The 17,797-nt window shown below is 44.9% G+C and overlaps 2 protein-coding genes across 11 annotated transcripts in view; both read left to right on the top strand.

Annotated features, from left to right (window-relative positions):
* The window catches only part of stard13b (StAR related lipid transfer domain containing 13b), a 70,710-nt gene extending 60,467 nt beyond the window's left edge, over positions 1-10,243 (top strand). For 7 of the 10 annotated variants that reach the window (XM_061681982.1, XM_061681981.1, XM_061681980.1 and 4 more), the window contains 12 exons: positions 598-679; positions 2,269-2,332; positions 3,700-5,027; positions 5,115-5,285; positions 5,370-5,532; positions 5,757-5,955; positions 6,573-6,786; positions 7,374-7,488; positions 7,560-7,781; positions 7,862-8,079; positions 8,493-8,669; positions 9,435-10,243. In XM_061681982.1, the coding sequence (XP_061537966.1) occupies positions 598-679; positions 2,269-2,332; positions 3,700-5,027; positions 5,115-5,285; positions 5,370-5,532; positions 5,757-5,955; positions 6,573-6,786; positions 7,374-7,488; positions 7,560-7,781; positions 7,862-8,079; positions 8,493-8,669; positions 9,435-9,552 (3,071 nt within the window). In that variant the 3' untranslated portion in view covers positions 9,553-10,243. The remainder of the gene's footprint in view (positions 1-597; positions 680-2,268; positions 2,333-3,699; positions 5,028-5,114; positions 5,286-5,369; positions 5,533-5,756; positions 5,956-6,572; positions 6,787-7,373; positions 7,489-7,559; positions 7,782-7,861; positions 8,080-8,492; positions 8,670-9,434) is intronic. The other 3 variants (XM_061681979.1, XM_061681987.1, XM_061681985.1) reach the window with 1 other exon arrangement.
* Positions 10,244-13,766: 3,523 nt separating this feature from the next.
* Positions 13,767-17,797, top strand: part of LOC133405362 (neurobeachin-like) — an 82,745-nt gene continuing 78,714 nt past the window's right edge. The window contains exon 1 of the mRNA XM_061682233.1: positions 13,767-13,973. Within this exon, the coding sequence (XP_061538217.1) occupies positions 13,767-13,973 (207 nt within the window). The remainder of the gene's footprint in view (positions 13,974-17,797) is intronic.

The following is a 17,797-nucleotide window of genomic DNA, read 5'->3' as shown; positions in this document are numbered from 1 at the left end:
TTGAATGTGTTTTCACCGATTGCCGGTGGGTCTTGAACCTATCCGCTGGGTTCACCGCAGTTTGAACAAGACCTCTCGTGTTTGTCTGGAGGCTAAGCGTCGTGACAGGAAATCGTTCCGCAAAGCTGCTAAAAGCGAGTTCCTTCGCCGATGTTCGAACTAATCGCCGGCGGAGATGAAATACATAATGAAGATGTAACGCTGCCGCTTCAAAGCCAAAAAGCCTGGCGAACAGGCCGAGCCTTGTTTCGGTCTGAGCGGTCATCGCCGCCTGCCGCGGCTCGCTTTTCATAGAAAAAGTTAATGACTTTACATGAATGCAGAGGAATGCTAGATTCGGAGATTCTGGATGCGGTCCAGCGAGTTATGTAAGTAAACACCCCATACCCAGCGCAATACGTCACGACCCCGCACAAGCGACAGCGCTGTTACTCGGACACATTCTGTCCCTTCTCGTTAGCGTGAAATACTACACAAGTGTCACAGTTGGCTTCTGGGAATATGCTGCCCCTCACTTGGACTCCCTGTTTCCATTTTGTCATCTGTGGAAATACACAAAGGAGCTCTTCTAATCGGAATGTCTTCTTTGCCCTCAAGACTCCCAGTTCCCCATCGACATCAGCCCTGTCAAACGAGACCATGACTTTCTGGACAAAGATCTCGTTGAGCCTCTTTGCAGGTAAATACATGCATTGTGTTGAGTTTTGCATGCGGTTGTGCGCGGAAAACTAACAGAGCAGTCAGAGCGGGAATGCTAATAAAAGGTGTTGTACGAGAGCCCGCACTCACTGCATCAAGTCGCATATATTTATACGTGATACTTTAAAACATAGAGCTCGTGGTCAACAAACTGGAGATGTGCACTATTTCTCCATTATAGACTTTCAAAGTGCATTAAGCCATAAAAAAAGTGTGGCTCAATATCACTCCATTATGTCAGAGGAGAGAGCTTCTCTTCCAAGAAAACAGCGCCTGGGTCGCCACGGTAACCGTAGCGACAATGAAGAGAGGAAAAAGCTGGAGGAGTGCGACCGCTCGACATACTGTGACTCTAAACGGCCCCGAAGCGACTCATCTGAATTCCAAAGTGGCCACGGGGACAAATGGAACAGCGGTGGAAACTGTTCCAACTGCCGCGTGGTTCCAGGCTTCATTTCCGCACCATCGCTATGGTAACATTTGCTGCGAGTAATTCCGAGCAAACGCGGTCGCAGTGTACTGTCGCTGCATTTGATTTCAATTGATGTGTCACGTTTATACGCTCTGTGGGATCCCCCTGCTCGGAAGCCTCCAGTTTTAGCAGCCGTATTCAAAGCTCTTGGGGCCTTTTGGACTAAAGGGGGCCCCCGCTCGGAAATCCTCCTTTTAGCCGGGATCCCGCTATCTACAGTAACAATCCTGGGAACTTGTTGTTCGGCTCACCCCGATATTCTGAGACCGTTTGCTGTCCGTGACCAATGCATCGATCATAGAGAAAAGCAAAACAGTTCTTTTGGTCACAGAGGAATCTGACATTTAAGGAATACATTTCCGCTGCTTTCAGTCCTCGCAACTATTACGCTACTCCAAATATCTAAACGTATAAAGTGGTTCTCGGTTCTAGACTAGCAATATTATGTTGGGTAATACAGCAAACTTGCTAACTCCTTTTAAATGGCATCGCACAAACGTGAAAAAGACAAACTACTGATGTTGCGCTTTCCCAAAAAGAAAATATTTCATCTGCTCTAAATTATTTGATATACGTCTTTCATTTATATATATGATCTTTCATTTGTTCGCGAAAATACTGCAAGCTATTTGCAATTTTGAAACATCATTAAATGTGATCCTGTTTCCATAAATCACTTTTGTTTGGCATTTTTATTGTCTTACTGTACCGATTGTAAACTAAACATTGACCTTAAACCAATGTACATGTGAACTGTGGTTTCTGGCGTACAGTTACACCCGTATTACTACACAATCGATCGAACAAGATTGAGCGAAGCTGACAAAAACAAAAAAACACAGCTTCTACTCTGTTGACCTTATATCTGCAAAAGACCACAATCAAGATACCAGATCATCATATTCTATGTATAGACAACATCGTTTCCATTGTCAAACTGAGTTTTCCAATTGGGGAATTCTAGCTGTTTGTTTCGGACAAACGTTAATTACATTTCAGAATGAAATGTAATCAGAATGAGAGGCATCGCTGGAGTGCTTGTTAAATAACAATTTCTGTCATTCCTGATGCATGTCTTGTTTTGTTTTTCCTTTCAGGCGACTCAACACCTTGAATAAGTGCGCCTCGTTAAAACTTGACGTGAACCTCCCGAAGAAAAAGGTAAGTGTTCGCCGCCACTATCATTTTAATAATTCGTCCGAATTTCTGCTGACTTCAAGGCTGTTTTAATGTTCTTCAAGCTTTGAATGTGTCAAAATGTCCATAGCGGGAATTAGATATTATTCCTAGTCTTATTTGAATGAAGCCGAAAACCAACACTGCTGACTTCAGTCTGCATACATAGCCAAGATTTTCCCGTCCTTCCTAGTTTTTAATCTGTCGCCCACTTTGAAATACATCCATCCATCCGTCCATCCGTTTTCTGAGCCGCTTCTCCTGACTAGGGTCGCGGGCGTGCTGGAGCCTATCCCAGCTGTCATCGGGCAGGAGGCGGGGTACACCCTGAACTGGTTGCCAGCCAATCGCAGGGCACATACAAACAGACAACCCTTCGCACTCACAGTCACACCTACGGGCAATTCCTCATCGCTCTTTCAATATGCGGGACACAACGTAAAGAAGCCGTAGAGAATACAACTATCCATGCAGACGCGCTCTTGCATTTAATAAATCTATTTTAGACGTCTGCCCTTACAATTTAACCACAATGTTCCAGGAGATCGTTTGACCTTGAGTTTGCGTGAATTTCCCCCGTTAATTTCTCCCACGAGATCATGGAAATCATCTATCCATCCATCCATTTATCCTCACACGGCTCGCGGGAGTGCTGGAGCCTATTCCAGCCATCATCGGGCAGGAGGCGGGGTACGCCCTGAACTGGTCGCCAGCCAATCGCAGGGCACACATAAACGAACAACCCTTCGCACTCACAGTCACACCTACGGGCAATTTAGAGTCTCCAATTCATGCATGTTTTTGGGATGTGGGAGGAAACCGGAGTGCCCGGAGAAAACCCACGCAGGCACGGGGAGAACATGCAAACTCCACACAGGCGGGGACGGGGATTGAACCCCGCACCTCAGAACTGTGAGGCTGACGCTCTAACCAGTCGGCCACCGTGCCGACACTTTGAAATACAGTCGAAGGTATTTTTATTAGCATGCTCTATTTATGGCAGTTTATTTTCGAAGGAGTAGTGTTTCATCACTGTTTCCTGATTGTGTAATGTTATTAAGTCTGAGCAGACGCTTCCTCCAGCGAGTCCCAGCAGGTCACACTCATTGTCCTTCCTGGTAATAATGATACACTGTCGGTCATCCTATACATGGCAGCCTAACCTATTTACCCCGTTAATAGGTTTCCGACTGATAGGAGAAACGTGCTAGTATGAGAGTAGCGCATCCTCATTAACGTGTCGTCTCTATTCTTGTAATCGCTGATGTACGTAATCAATTGTGCATTCGCGGTCTTAAAATTGTACCGGATTCCAACGTGCTGATTTTATGATGTTTTATGTCTTCCACAAGAGCGAAGACTCTGATGAGGAAGACCTGTTTGCCATCAGCGACAAATGGACCTTTGAGTGGAGCAGCCGGCGCTGGTCCAGGCTGCAGGACATCGACTGCCTTCTAGGAAACCAAGGATCGGAGCCGTCCGCTGGTGACAACGGGCCTCTAAGAACAACAACCAGCAGCGAAAGTGTTTTAACAGACCTGAGTGAGCCGGAGGTATCGTCAGTACATAGCGAGAGCAGCGGGGGCAGCGGTCCTCGGGGTCTCAGCGCCGAGGACTCTGACTGCTCCAACCGCACCTGCTCGGATTCCGTAGCCATGCCGGACTCGACGCTGCTTACAATGTCTCACATCGCGAAAGACATCAGCCGTTACAGCTCGCTGCCTCACAAGCACGGCAAGACAAGTCGCACCCGTGCCAAAGACTTCCTGAAACGCATGGAGACACTGCGCTCTCGGGGAGCGCTCGCCAGGGGTCGCAAGACCTTGGTCATCGGTTCACCGGTGCTTCAGCGGGTGGCCCGCGCCCACAAGACGCTGCCGAGCGCCGAGATCCTAAACGGAGACGGCGGGGCTCCAGAGCCGCCGTTCCGCAAAGTTCCGTCCCAGTCCGGCAGCGAAGGTAGCGGCCATTCCGGCGGAAGTGCCGGCAGCACACCCAGCCTTAAAGAGCGGAAGCCGTACCGGGCCGACCACAAGCGCAGCGGCATGTACTTAGAAGACGTCGACATCTTCTCCGGCAACCAAGTTGCGGAACAAAATCGCAGAAATGAATTCTGCTCCTACGAGGACCTGGTGGTCCATATTCCCAATGACCACAAGCCAGGAACCTTCCCCAAAGCACTGTCGATAGAAAGCCTATCGCCAACCAACGGAGCCTCAATAAACTGGCACACGGGCAGCATGCACCTGGACTCTTCGCTCATTTCATGCCGGCAGGAAGCCAGGCCTGTCACACGGTGCTGTTCTCGAGGAAGCCGCATCAGCGTTTATGACAATGTTCCTGGCTCCCATCTCTACGCCAGCACCGGGGACCTTATAGATCTGGAGAAAGAAGACCTGTTTCCGCACCTGGACGATATTTTGATGCATGTCAGCGGTCTGCAGCAGATAGTAGACCATTGGTCCCAAAATGTACTGCCCGGAGGGGAAGGGGGGCCAAGGGTGGACGGAGCAAGGGAAGATACAAGTCAGATCACGCTAGACTTTGAGGCAGATTCTGTGACGGAAAGCCAGACTACGCCGCGCGCCGGAGACGGAGTATCTCTTTCGGACGTTGAAGCGACGAGGCTCAGGGAAAGGAGGGACTCAGGAGTAGGGGCTTCGCTTACCAGACCCAATCGGTAAGACTTACTTACTTAATTAATATCGCAATATAAGATGTTCTTGCAGACGACTGACTGACTTTGCTCTGCCTTTTGTTGCTCCAGGTTACGATGGCCCAGTTTTCAGATATCCAATCGTCTCAGCCACTCGGTGGCGTCGCTGCAGATAACCAACCAGTCGGCAGGCCAGCTGAGTTTGTTACAGAGGTTCTCTCTGCTGCGTCTCACTGCCATCATGGAAAAGTATTCCTTGTCAAACAAGCACGGCTGGACCTGGTCAGCATCTTTTAAACACTTTACAACCCGACTCAATCTGTAAATGTGTGGAATTTGACTTGTCAGTTGTGCTTTTTTGTCCAGTAGGGCAGTCCCAAAGTTTATGAAGAGAATGAAGGTGCCGGACTACAAGGATAAGAATGTGTTCGGCGTACCTCTGATAGTGCATGTGCAGCGTTCTGGACAACCGCTGCCCCTCGGCCTGCAGCAGGCCCTGCGGTACCTGAGGAGCCAGTGTCTTGACCAGGTGAGCCGGAGTGCACGCTCTCGGGTTGCACGCGTCCAGAAGTGATCTTAACGCGCATCATGGGGTGTAGGGTTTCCGCTGACAATGACAAAGGCTCTTGTACGATACGATAGACGTAAAACAACAATGTGGACAATAAAAGTCGCGCTTTTATTGTTGCCTTGCTCTCACGTCGTGCCGTCGCCTGCCCTTGTTTGATACCAACATGTTTGTTTCGCCGCTAGGTGGGACTCTTTCGTAAATCAGGGGTAAAGTCCAGAATTCAAGCGCTGAGGCAGTTGAACGAAAGCTCCCCGGACAACGTGAACTACGAGGACCAGTCCGCTTACGACGTGGCAGACATGGTGAAGCAGTTCTTCAGGGATCTACCCGAGCCGCTGCTCACGAGCAAGCTGGGGGAAACCTTCCTCCATATCTACCAATGTAAGGACACCTCACACTCTACCATCCACTAGGTCACGAAGACGATAAGAATACATTCTCAGGGGACTGAATCAATCGCAACTGGACTGTTCTGTTTGTCTTAGAAGACGTTTTTGCAGGCTGCATCAGTTCATGCAATAAAGCTTGCCAGTGTTTGTGTGGAAAACTCAACTATTTAGGCTCCAAGTTGGAGGCACGCCCCCAAACCTCATATTGTATCATTCTTTTTGACTGCAAAGATGAGAACGCCGTTGGGCTGCCTGGCAGAGAGGCCATATTGTCAGTCCACAAGAGTTGTTATGTGGAAACTCCCTCATTAATTTTACCTTCAGCGGGAAAGTGGTAGGGGAGTTGCGTAACGGTCAAGGGGGCCATGCTGTTTGTTGGAGCAGAATTATTGACTTTCTTTGGAATGGACGAAAGGACGGCGTCGCATGTGTGGCTCGTGCGTCCTTGTTGCACGAACTGATGAAGCTTGCTCGGATGATAGGCGAAACATCTTCCAAGACAACACAGAACAGTCCAGTTGCGGTCCATTCAATGCCCTGAGATTGAAATGACCTGGATGAATGAGAACATTTGCAGGCAAATAAAAATCAATGTTTTTAAACACGCAGATGTACCAAAGGACCAAAGATTGCAGGCTGTCCAGGCCGCCATCATGTTGATGTCAGACGAAAACCGCGAGGTGCTGCAGACGTTGCTTTGTTTCCTGAGCGACGTCACGTCCTCGGTGAAGGAAAACCAGATGACGCCCATGAACATTGCAGTGTGCCTGGCGCCCTCCCTTTTCCATCTCAACATCCTCAAGAAAGACAATCTTTCCCCAAGGTAAATCCTAACCAGATGCCCCCATAATGTCACTTTCAGAATCAGAATCACTTTCAGAATCAGAATCAGAATCATCTTTGTTTTCCAAGTTTGTCCAAAAAACACACAAGGAATTTGTCTCCGGTAGTTGGAGCCGCTCTAGTACGACGACAGACAATCAAGTGACAGAGAACACTTTGGAGACATAAAGACATTGACCAAAAAAATTTCTGCACACCAAAAACAAGAACAAAAAAAGGCACGGACAAACTTTGCGTGCATCCTATTGACTCCTTATTCATTTTCTTTACCCGTGACTCCATAAACAGACTTAAAAAAGGTTAAAGAGTTTTCTCAACCCCCGGGGGTGCAGTAGATTACTCTTTTAATAGGATGAGGCACTCTTTTTTTTTAAACCTCCCTTTTATGACATCACGCGGTGGACAAACAAAGCAAAGCTCACTAATTTACCGCAATGAAATTGTTGCCCGAAAGGATCAAAAGAGACGTCCTGCCAAGCGTAGGGAGGGTTTATATAGTGCGCACCGCATCTAGATGTCGACCCCGGTACTGCGGCCTGATAGGCTTTGTGTTCCCGTTACCCTCAGGGCCATGCAGAAGAAGTACGCGAGTGGCAGGCCAGACCAGAAGGACCTGAATGAGAATTTAGCAGCGACACAGGGTCTCGCTCACATGATCACGGAGTGCAACCGGCTCTTCGAGGTACGGCAGCCGTCCGCCGTTTTGTCTTCGAGCCCTGGCGGCGTTACAGCTGCACGTCTTTTGTCGATCAGATCCCTCACGAAATGGTTACGCAGTCGCGCAATTCGTACGTGGAGGCTGACCTGCACGCGCCGATGTTTGAGGAGCTCTTCAAGCAGCTGGAGGATGACGACGGAACACATGAGAACCACATGGATGGCAGGCTGGAAAACCTGCTCAAGGAGGCCCGGGAGAAATCCAAATACTGGGTGTCGTGCAGCAGCTCCGATAACACAGAGCTGTACTACAAAAAGGTAAGCGTTCCCATTTTTGTTTGGTTTAGCTGATTCGTTGTGTGATGACTGCATACACCACGAGTTTGTCGTGTGTCCAGATAGGTGATGGGAACCCGCTGAGACGCTGGAGGGTGTCCGTCGAGGTGGAAGCGCCGCCGTCGGTCGTGTTGAACCGCGTGCTGCGAGAGCGCCACCTGTGGGATGTCGATTTGCTGCAGTGGAAAGTGTGCGAGACGCTGGACAAGCAGACGGAGGTGTTTCAGTACGTGCTCAATCGGATGCCGCCTCACCCCAGTCGAGACTTTGCGGTTCTCAGGTGAGTTTGAAACGCCACGCGATCATCCTATCGTGTCGTCTGCTGTCGATCTGTTTTGCATCGCTCCGTGACCGCCGTACAAACTTTTTTTTTCCATTTGTTTTTGTTTTTGTTTTCATTTATGGCCTAGAACTGTTTTTCATACAATTCTTTGCTATAATTATGATTTTTACCAGTGCATTGGCAGCGGGTTTTGATAGACTGGTGTGTTACGACAAATTTGGGCGGCTTCTCTGTCGTAAACCAAAGAACTCATGTACTGGCCTTCAAATGAGTCCACCAGATGGCGCAAACGGGCGCAAATACAAATTGGGGTTACGTTGCCACTGTTGCAACAAAACCCTGTCATAAACTGATGGCCCGCTGTATGCTTCTAGTCCTCATTTTATTATTTGTTTTTCTGTTTTCTCAAGGTCCTGGAGGACAGACTTGCCCAAAGGGGCCTGTTCCCTAATTTCTGTCTCAATCGAGCACGAGGACTGTCCTCCCGTCGGAGCGGTACGAGCGATTGCCCTGGAGTCCAATTACTTGCTCGAGCCCTGCGGCTCAGGAAAGTCCAGGCTGACTCACATTTGCAGAGTGGATTTGAAGTAAGTTCCAGCATTATTGTCAATATTTTTTGAATAGGAGTCCGTCGGTAGCAAATTCTGCAAATTTGTGTCTCCAGCGCAATTGTACAAATGTACAAAGCACAACCGTCGACAGGGATTCCTCGCTTTACGACAAGGTTGCGTTCCCACGGTGGCGACAGAACAGAAATTTGCAGGCAAATCTGATCGATCGATAGCCTATGTTAACACAGTAGTCGGGTCGTAATCACAGTAAATACTGTATTTGTATCAAAAACCTTTAGGGCCCACGCATATAAAACAATCCAGTGAAAAATAGTAAATATAGCAATAACTGAGCATGCTTTCTTGTGCTGCATATTCACATATTCTTAAGTCGCTAGTTCAATGCGTTCGGAAGCGCGGTACTATCGTAAACCGAGGACCGCCCGTATTGTCTTCATCGCTACGTGTTTATCAAGTGACGGATTAGGTGTTGGATAGGTGAAAAAGGTAGAATGGGGCCACAAGTAGTGCCATCTAGTGGATAAACTGGAAATCCAACGCAGGGCTTCTTTGCTTGGAGACGCAACCCAATATTCACGCAGTAGTCCGTCACTGACCTACGCTAACGCAGGAGTACAGTCATAATTAGAGCAAATATTTGTGTGTAAAAAACATTTCGGCCATATATCTTAAACAATCATCTGAAAAAAATGGTCAGAAATGTTCAGGAGCAGATGAGTTTACATGAGGCACATCCAGAATTTGCATTGGACCGGACCTAAAGCGCTGTTTCTCTTTAAGGGGAAGGACTCCGGAATGGTACAACAAAGCCTTTGGCCACATTTGTGCCGCAGAAGCCGCTCGCATCCGCAACTCTTTTCAGCCGCTCATCGCAGACGGCCCGGAGACCAAAATCTGAAACTTTTCAGCCTTTTCGGTCATCGTGAAGTCAAAGAGCAACGTTAAGATCCCCCCCCGAAACTAAGGCACAGTTGAGTAATGTCCAGCTCCTCTGTATTTGCACAATTTACAAATGAGGAGCGTATTTACTCATTGGGAAATGAATCATCCTGCCAAAATTGTCGAACTTTATTTACTTTGATATCAGAGAAACCTCCATAGTATAACGTTGTGTCTGTATAATAATGCATTACTGTTGTAATATACAATGTCTAGGACATTCAAACTCTTCTACGCTTCTGGGAAGCATGTACATATGAATCATTGTAAGATTTAAAGCTATAATTATTATTATTATTATTATTGTACGTGTATATAAATGTGTGAATATACTGTACATGCAAACAACGTGTATATATTTTGGATATTTGTGAAGGGATTAATAGTATAGTAATTTCCTATATAATGATTCATCCTTAAAAAAAAAACAATGTAAACTGGTTTTACTTCAGTATTGGAATTTGTGTCATTTTTTGTTTCTTTGTTTTTTTGTTCAACTTTGGACCTCATATGGTTGCGAATGACATAAGGTTTGACTTGATCATACCTGCTCGTAGGGTAGCGGATGTGCCAGTGGCAATAAAAGACACGTTTGTCAGGAATAATGATTGTCTTTTTCATTCATTCGTGACGTGCAAACCAGAAACACAATGACCACGTTTATAATCCTGTTCCAATCACTTGGCTGCTGAAGTAGAGAGGGACACCTACTGGTGATTTGGGGGCAATCGGGAACGCTGTGTGCACGACTCCCGCCAAAATGAAAAATGCCTATTGCGTGTCAAAATTTGCATATTAATACATATATTTCAGGATTCAAGTTGAGTATTTTTTTTCATTTATTTATTTATTTATTTTTGGGGTGTACAACTATATTTTCAACAAAAAAAGTATGTATAAAGTCAGCATAAAGTAGTAGTTTTACAGGAAGTCATTAAAGTAGTAACTTAATGGGAATAAAGTTTTTGAGAGTCGCGTATTTTTCCGAATTAAGTCACAATAGTATGAGAATAAAGTCATGTGTTTGAGAGAAATTATACATTTATACATATACATATATTTTTAAGGGGAAAAAAGTTGTATATGTTCGTAATGTTATGAGAATAACGCTGTATATTAAAGAAAAATGCTACATTTATAATTAAACATGACATATTAAGAGAGAGAGTCATTTCTGGAAGAAAAAGTTAGATATTTTCCAAATTAAAGTTGTAATATTACGATTGTTCTATTTTTGAGGAAAACGTGTGTATTTTCACAGTAAAAAAAAAAAACATTTTTGAAAGTCAATTCGTAATTTATAAGCATAAAATCAAAGTTTAATTAACCTAAACGACCACTTCATATCTTTGGGAAAAAAAAAAAAAAAGGAGTGAAAAAAGAAAAGAGCCAATTCAGACCTCATTATAGGTTTTGGGCATCAAGGTGTCATTTGTCGTAAAAATAAAATTAAGTCTAACTGGCTCCCAGCGACTTGATATGAGAACAAATCGATGACACCGAAAGGATAGATATATATATGTATTTTTTTAAATGTATTGAATTTTTTTTCGCATGGAAGAAGCAAAGTGAAGACTTTTGTATTTCTCATTAAATCTCAGGCGTTAATGATCTGGACACGTGTCGAGTTCACCGCCGTTGCGCTGCGCCGAGTCACGTGAGAGAAGTGCGACCAGCCGCATCCTTGCTTTTTTTGTTTGTTTTGTTTGCAATATGACTAACCCACACAACATGCGGCACCGCAAAAACAGCCGTCTGACATCTCCAGGTGGTGTCTAATCGTAACCTGATCAAAGTGCGAACGGTAGCAACACGGGACGCATGAAAAAGTCTCAAGGACCCGTGCCCGAAATTCAACAGGGAGTCGGCCATTACGGGTGGTAGCAGCCATTGTGGGCAAATTCCAGCGCTCTTCCCATGACGAAATGGCCCAAATGAGCCCCAACTGGAAGCCAGTATTCGAGTCAGCAACTTTTTTTTGCCAACGCCATCTCAAGCGGGAGGCGCATGGGGGTCGAAGTTCCATGATCTTTGGCAGGATTTGAGTTTTCACCGAGCGACAGTGTCGAGCGATGGAAAGCATCCGTGCCCGAAACCGAACTGGGAGTCGTCCATTTTGCTTTGCAGCAGCCATTTTGCTCCAATTCCAGGTCCCGCTGGTACTTTTTTTGCAAGCACCTACTAGGGAATCCGCCCAAACGGAGGCAAGTTTGCGAGACAGAGTCGCTGTGATGCCATTTTTGTCGACTCACTACTAGATAAGCAACTGTGCCTCTCACTTTTGTTTTTCTTCAAAGTATAGCACAAAGTAAATTATCCTGCCAAATGTCATGCTTGTGTCAAAAAAAAAAAAAAAAAAGAATGATTGTATTATTATAGGCTTGCCGTGAGATACGTACGGCTCCTCCAAAGCCCCAGAGGTTATTATATTTACCAAACCAAAAAGAGTACAAGCGCAGTGGAGAAAATATTGTTTCTTAATTTAAAAAAAAAAAAAAAAAAGTCATTTTTAACATAAACATTTCATGTCCTATCGGATTTGTTCATTTCATACATTCATTGTAAACAGACATATGAAGGAACCATGTCGTCCTGTGAATAAAATAACAATAAAACAAATAGCAATAACAATAACAAATAACAATAGCCAGACACAGTGAGAACCATGTTCCACAAAGACATTACAACATATTTGTGGAAGACACAATGGAAAATGCTCGCGCTCCTACCGAATAGACATCTGCTTTAATTTAAAGAAATATCTTTTATCCATAAATTACAACCAACATCCATGCTAACATACTTTATATTAGTTAAATGTTGAAATTTGTACTGCTTGTGCTGGAAACAGTCATCCATTGCGATAAATAAATCAAGGCTTCTTGTTGCCAAAACACTGCTTCCTTGTTTCCTTCCTTCCTTCCTTCCTTCCTTCCTAAAATGAATCAGCACACAATTTGAGCGCTCCAAAATATAAAAACACGGCAAAACTGAAACCGTTACTGTTGTTTTGAAACAACCTAGAAAAGTGTAAAACCATACAGTACTTGGTTGAAATGCAATATTTGACCAACAACTGTATTCACAAAGCTCAATTTCCACTCGGCTTATGTGTTTTACATGTTGTGCGTCCAAAAATATACTTTTAAGTCCAAGGTCAATTTTTGATACTCACGAGATGGTTTCCTCTAGGGGAAAAAAATAATAATAATAATACTATCAGGCATGTGCACACATAGCCACTAGGTGGTGCTCAAGCACCTGTCATTTTGCCCTGGAGAAAAAAAGTGCCTTTTTGCTGCAGCCCCCCCCCCCCCCCTTCATTCAACAATATTTAAAAACAAACAAAACCCTCGCTGTCTTCAATTTGAATTGATTTGAATTAATTAAATTTGTTAAGTAATTTGAACTCAAGACAGGCATTAATTGAAGTCCTTGGGAGAATTACATATGCTTTCCGCCTCGCTCCACCAGCGCCCCCCTCCTTCCAAAAACAGGGATGTGCTGACTTTTTATATGCATCGTAGCCTCCCTTCACTTTTTTAAATAGTTGTCTCATTGACTTTGTTGATTGTGTGAAATTTTTTTATGACATGTTAAAAACATACCACTGTTTTTTGTTTTTGTTTTTTTTGTTAATCGTATGAATAAGTTTGGAAGGGTGCGCTTTTATTGGCTCGAGCACCTGCCCACAAAAATATCTGTGCAGGTGCCTGAATGTAGAGGTACTGCTGTATCAAAAATAAAAAATAAAATAAAAAAACAGGGTTACAAGAAGGTTAATTTATTATTATTGCCAGAAATGCGGGAAAGAAATTGCTTTAAAACGCACAAAACAGCGAAATTGGTCTCGCCCGAGTTTTCAAGCGAACTCGGCGAAATTCGGGGGACACTTCCACGGAGCTGCCGGCGGGGGGCGCTGAAAGCGGCTCCGGAGACCCCAGCAAGTCGCATCCGAGCTGCGCCGAATGGAACGTCGTAGTGCGGGTTAGTTGGGACGCGGCTTGTTGTCACCGCCGTGCCCGTGTTTTGCGCTCTCTCTCTCTCTCTCTCTCTCTCTCTCTCTCTCTCTCTCTCTCTGCCTGCTCTCCCGGAGCTCGCCTCGCGACAAGCAGCGTCGGACACTTCCGAAGCCACCGCCGGCGAGGACGAGCGAGGACACCGGCGGGGACCATGCCGGGCTGCGTGCCCATCACGGAGCGAGCGCCTGCGCCAGGGGCCGGCGAGAAGGCGGCCGTGTCCGGCGCCGGATCCGCGCTGCTCCTCATCGACCCGTCGGTTCCCATCCGAGATATTAAAACCAAATTTGCGGTTCTCGGCGGACTCGTTGGAGCCCGAGAGGTCAGCAACAGGGACATAGTGGAGACTGTGCTCAATTTGGTGAGGCAACTCTTTTTTCAACCCCCCCGCCCTCTTTATCATGTGAGTTGATGTTTTGTCCCAGCATTTCATGATGACAGTCTCTTGGGTCACAGCAAAACAACACACTGACATCTTCATATTTGACATGACAAAAACAAATATTTACAAATCACTTTACTTGCACAGCAGAGTCGAGTGACGACGGAAGATAGTTTAGATAAGATAAGATAGTTTCCAACTTGAACAACTCTGTTTGCTGGCGAAATGAAGTCGGTAAATGAATACGAAACATTCAAATAATATCACTTGCCCTTGAAAAGAGTCCTTATGACTGCACAGAAGGCTTATTTTTAAAAAAAAAACCCAAAAACAATTTTTTAAGCAGTTTCCAAACTTTTACTGAGCCAAGGCACATGAGGGGGGGAAAAAAAATAAAAATCTCATCACACCACCAAAGGAAAATGTCTCAAAAAGTTTGCACGCCTCACTGAAATAACGACCTCACTCACAATTTATGCTCTTTCCGACATCTTGTCATGAATCGCTCTGCCTGTCAGTATACGTCGCCGGCATAGATGGATGAACATGACACGATAACGCTTCAAAATACACGAGGAGCAAAAGATCAGTTATTAAATAAAATAAATCCTGTAAGTCGACGTGTCAAAAAGCGCAAATGGAACATTATTTGTGGGAAGTAAAATAGATCATGTATGTTCGTAGTTGTTTTTTTTCCTGAATGCATTTGTTAGGGAAGATTTTAGAGGCATTGAAGTGCTCGTTCCATGTTTTTTTCGGGGGGGTTATTCCACAAAGACGGCGCCCACTTGTCACGTTGCTACTTATAGTGTGTGTTGTTCTCACGATGAGCGACTATGCACACCGCACACACAAAGCCATAATCACCACGACTTTGCGGATTAGTTACACGTCACAATAAATTAGCTCGAATAAACACAGAGGAGGATTTGCCATCGGAAATATTGAAAATGTTTAACAACTACGATTGTCGGCCCCAACCGGACAGATCGCGAAACAAAACACCCCAAAATAATCGCTCAGGATAATCTTTTAGAGACGTCCGACAATCGCTTCTTGGCTCGGAAAAAAATGCCCGATTATCCTTCTAAAGGCTTCGTGGCCCCGCTTCGCTCCAATTGACCAAAAACGCGCACACGCCGGATCGATTTGATCATTCACGTGCATCGTCATCGTTTCGATGGCGCTCGTTTGATTGCTTTCTCCGTGGAAAGTCTCCGATGATTTTGAGATCTCTTGCAATATTCCGTCGCGCTCGTTTCAGGAGCGAAGCAAAAGCGAGGACGAAAGCTGCAGCCGGAAGTGAGCTCCAACATTTCCAACTCACACGGTCCCAAATGAAGTCAAGACAATTACACTGCTGTTTTCTGCTGCGGATGGCATGTCAAGGATACGCGCGGCATAGTAAAGTTAGCCGTGGCATCGTAACGATATGCCAGGCGCGTTAAAGCAACGGGTGGATAGACAACCACGGTACATGCTCGTGTAATCAAAACAATTACTCGCCAAGCTGCGTGCGGCATAACAATCGCACACGTTTGTACTCCTTGTTCGTGCAGTTCCTATTGGAAAGGAACAACTGATACGACGTTTGCTCTTTTAGCCGCATAAATCCGAGTAAAGCAAAAAAACAAAACAAAAAAGCAAAACAAACAAACAAACAACAAAACACTACACTGAGCCTCCGTTTATTGCCGGAGATGCGTTCAAGGCCGACCCACAATAAGCCAAGATTGAGACCATATATTTACATTTAAAAAAAAAAAAAATAGTATATAATTATATAATATATAAATAATTTTATAGTATATAATTAATAGTTTTACCCATTTAAGCTTATGGAAACACGTTTTAAAACACATCATAAATGTTTTTGAAGACCCACGCACACCGAATGCAAGCATAAAATGTATAGAAAATACTTTACATGTTGCAGTGTCTTTGTGGCTGTGTGCCTTTAAGAGGCGGGTCCCGGTGTGGCGGCGTGCGGCGCCGGCGTCTTTCTGTGAGCGGTAGCTGTGGCCGACAACAGGGTTTTTTTTTTCTTTCGCTTCCTTATTTCTCCCGGCGTTCCCGCGACGGCTGAAAAGTGCCTCTGTGATTGCGGCTCTCCTTTCCCACATTCAAGGGCATCACGGTCAGTCAAAAACCAAAACAAAAAAAAGGGTTGTAATTGCCAAAAATGCAATGAAACATCAAATTCTTCACAAAAAAAAAAACGAGACCTCTTCCGGGGTGGAGTGAGGCGACTGTCTCATCGCCAGACAATAAATCTTGTCATAACTTTCCAAACCATTTTTTACAGCACAATTCAGCACACAAACAAACAAGACTATTCTGGCCTCATTTCAAGCAAACGGGGATCAGGTGAACTTCGAATGACTGAAAGAATATTTCATCAATCCAAAAAGCTACAGCAGTACAAACGACTTTTTCGAATCTTGTTTCGCCTCTCTTTCGTAACTGAGCACATACTGTACGATTTTATAAGGAAAGAAAAAGCCAACGTTTATTATTTTTATTTTTTTTTGACATGTACTTACAGTACAGTACTTTTGTATCGTTGTCGTTTCATTTGAGTCCAATGTGTGTCATTGGGGCGCATTTCAAGTCGTTGCCAAAAGCGTCCAACCAATCGGTTTCAGCCATCTGGGGACTCGATGCGAATAATGCAAGTAACAAAAGCCACCTGTTTTCCTTCTCGTTTCTGCACTGACCTCTGCCAAAAACTCAAAAAAATGGACATCGACATGAAGCCGGATTAGCCTTTACACATAACGAGATGTTTCTTCTGTTACCCTATCTCACAAAAGTGAGTACACCCCATGAGGGTCCTTGTTAACCTTCCAGTGTCCAGTATGAGAGAGTACAATAGTGAAAACACGAAATACAACATACCTGAGACCTTGTAACTCTTTCGAGTCACATGACAACGGGGAGGGGAAAATGTCACATTTGGACCAATTAGGACATTTTCACCAAGGGGTATACTCACTTTTGTTGCCACTGATTTCAATATGAATGGCCGGATGTTGAGTGAGTTTGAGCGGAGAGTACATTTTCACATTTTCAGCAAGATGTCGTTTCTGCAGTGTTGTCCCATGCAAACGTGTAAAATATTGACAGAAATGTGAAGGGTGGAGTCATTTTTGTGGGATATTGTGGCTAGCTGACAATCACTTCTACCCTGCAACGTCCAATGACTTGAAATCTCCTGAGCAAACAGAAGCCTTTTTTTTCTTCCATTCGCCTCATTTATACAAGGTTTTCTTAGGACGACGCCAATCCCTCGAGTTCCAAAAAGGTTCTCACTTTTACGATTAAACTTTGCCCAGAGTTGTATTATTACTGTCGAAATGATTTCACCAAATATTGACGTAATCTCCGGTCACCTTCTGCGCATCCTTCAACTGCAATCATGTGCCGGGCAGTTCTTACTCTAACCAGTTGACGTCTTTACAACAATCATCTTTGTTGCTGTAACTGGCAAATATTTTGATCGTCAAATAATCTATTGATTATTGAAGCGTCCTTTTTTTTGCCTGCATGTTGCGTTTCTCCACGATTCACGTGCACCACATCTCTGCGTCCGTCATAAAGGAGTGGCGCATATGCAATCCTTTGGCTATGGTGCATTTACAAGCAGTAACTCACCATTGTATTTATTTCCTGGTGGATTGTCAAGATGGACGATTGCTCTCATCGGCTCTTTGCATTTTCAAGCCTGCTTGCTTTGCTCGATTGAGCGCGTTACACCGATGTTGTCTCGGCCTCTCGACTTTCCTTGCAAGTTTGCCTTCTCA

This window comes from Phycodurus eques, chromosome 7, assembly GCF_024500275.1.
Source record: "Phycodurus eques isolate BA_2022a chromosome 7, UOR_Pequ_1.1, whole genome shotgun sequence".
Classification (NCBI taxonomy): domain Eukaryota; kingdom Metazoa; phylum Chordata; class Actinopteri; order Syngnathiformes; family Syngnathidae; genus Phycodurus; species Phycodurus eques.
This window is presented reverse-complemented; position numbering and strand designations above follow the sequence as displayed.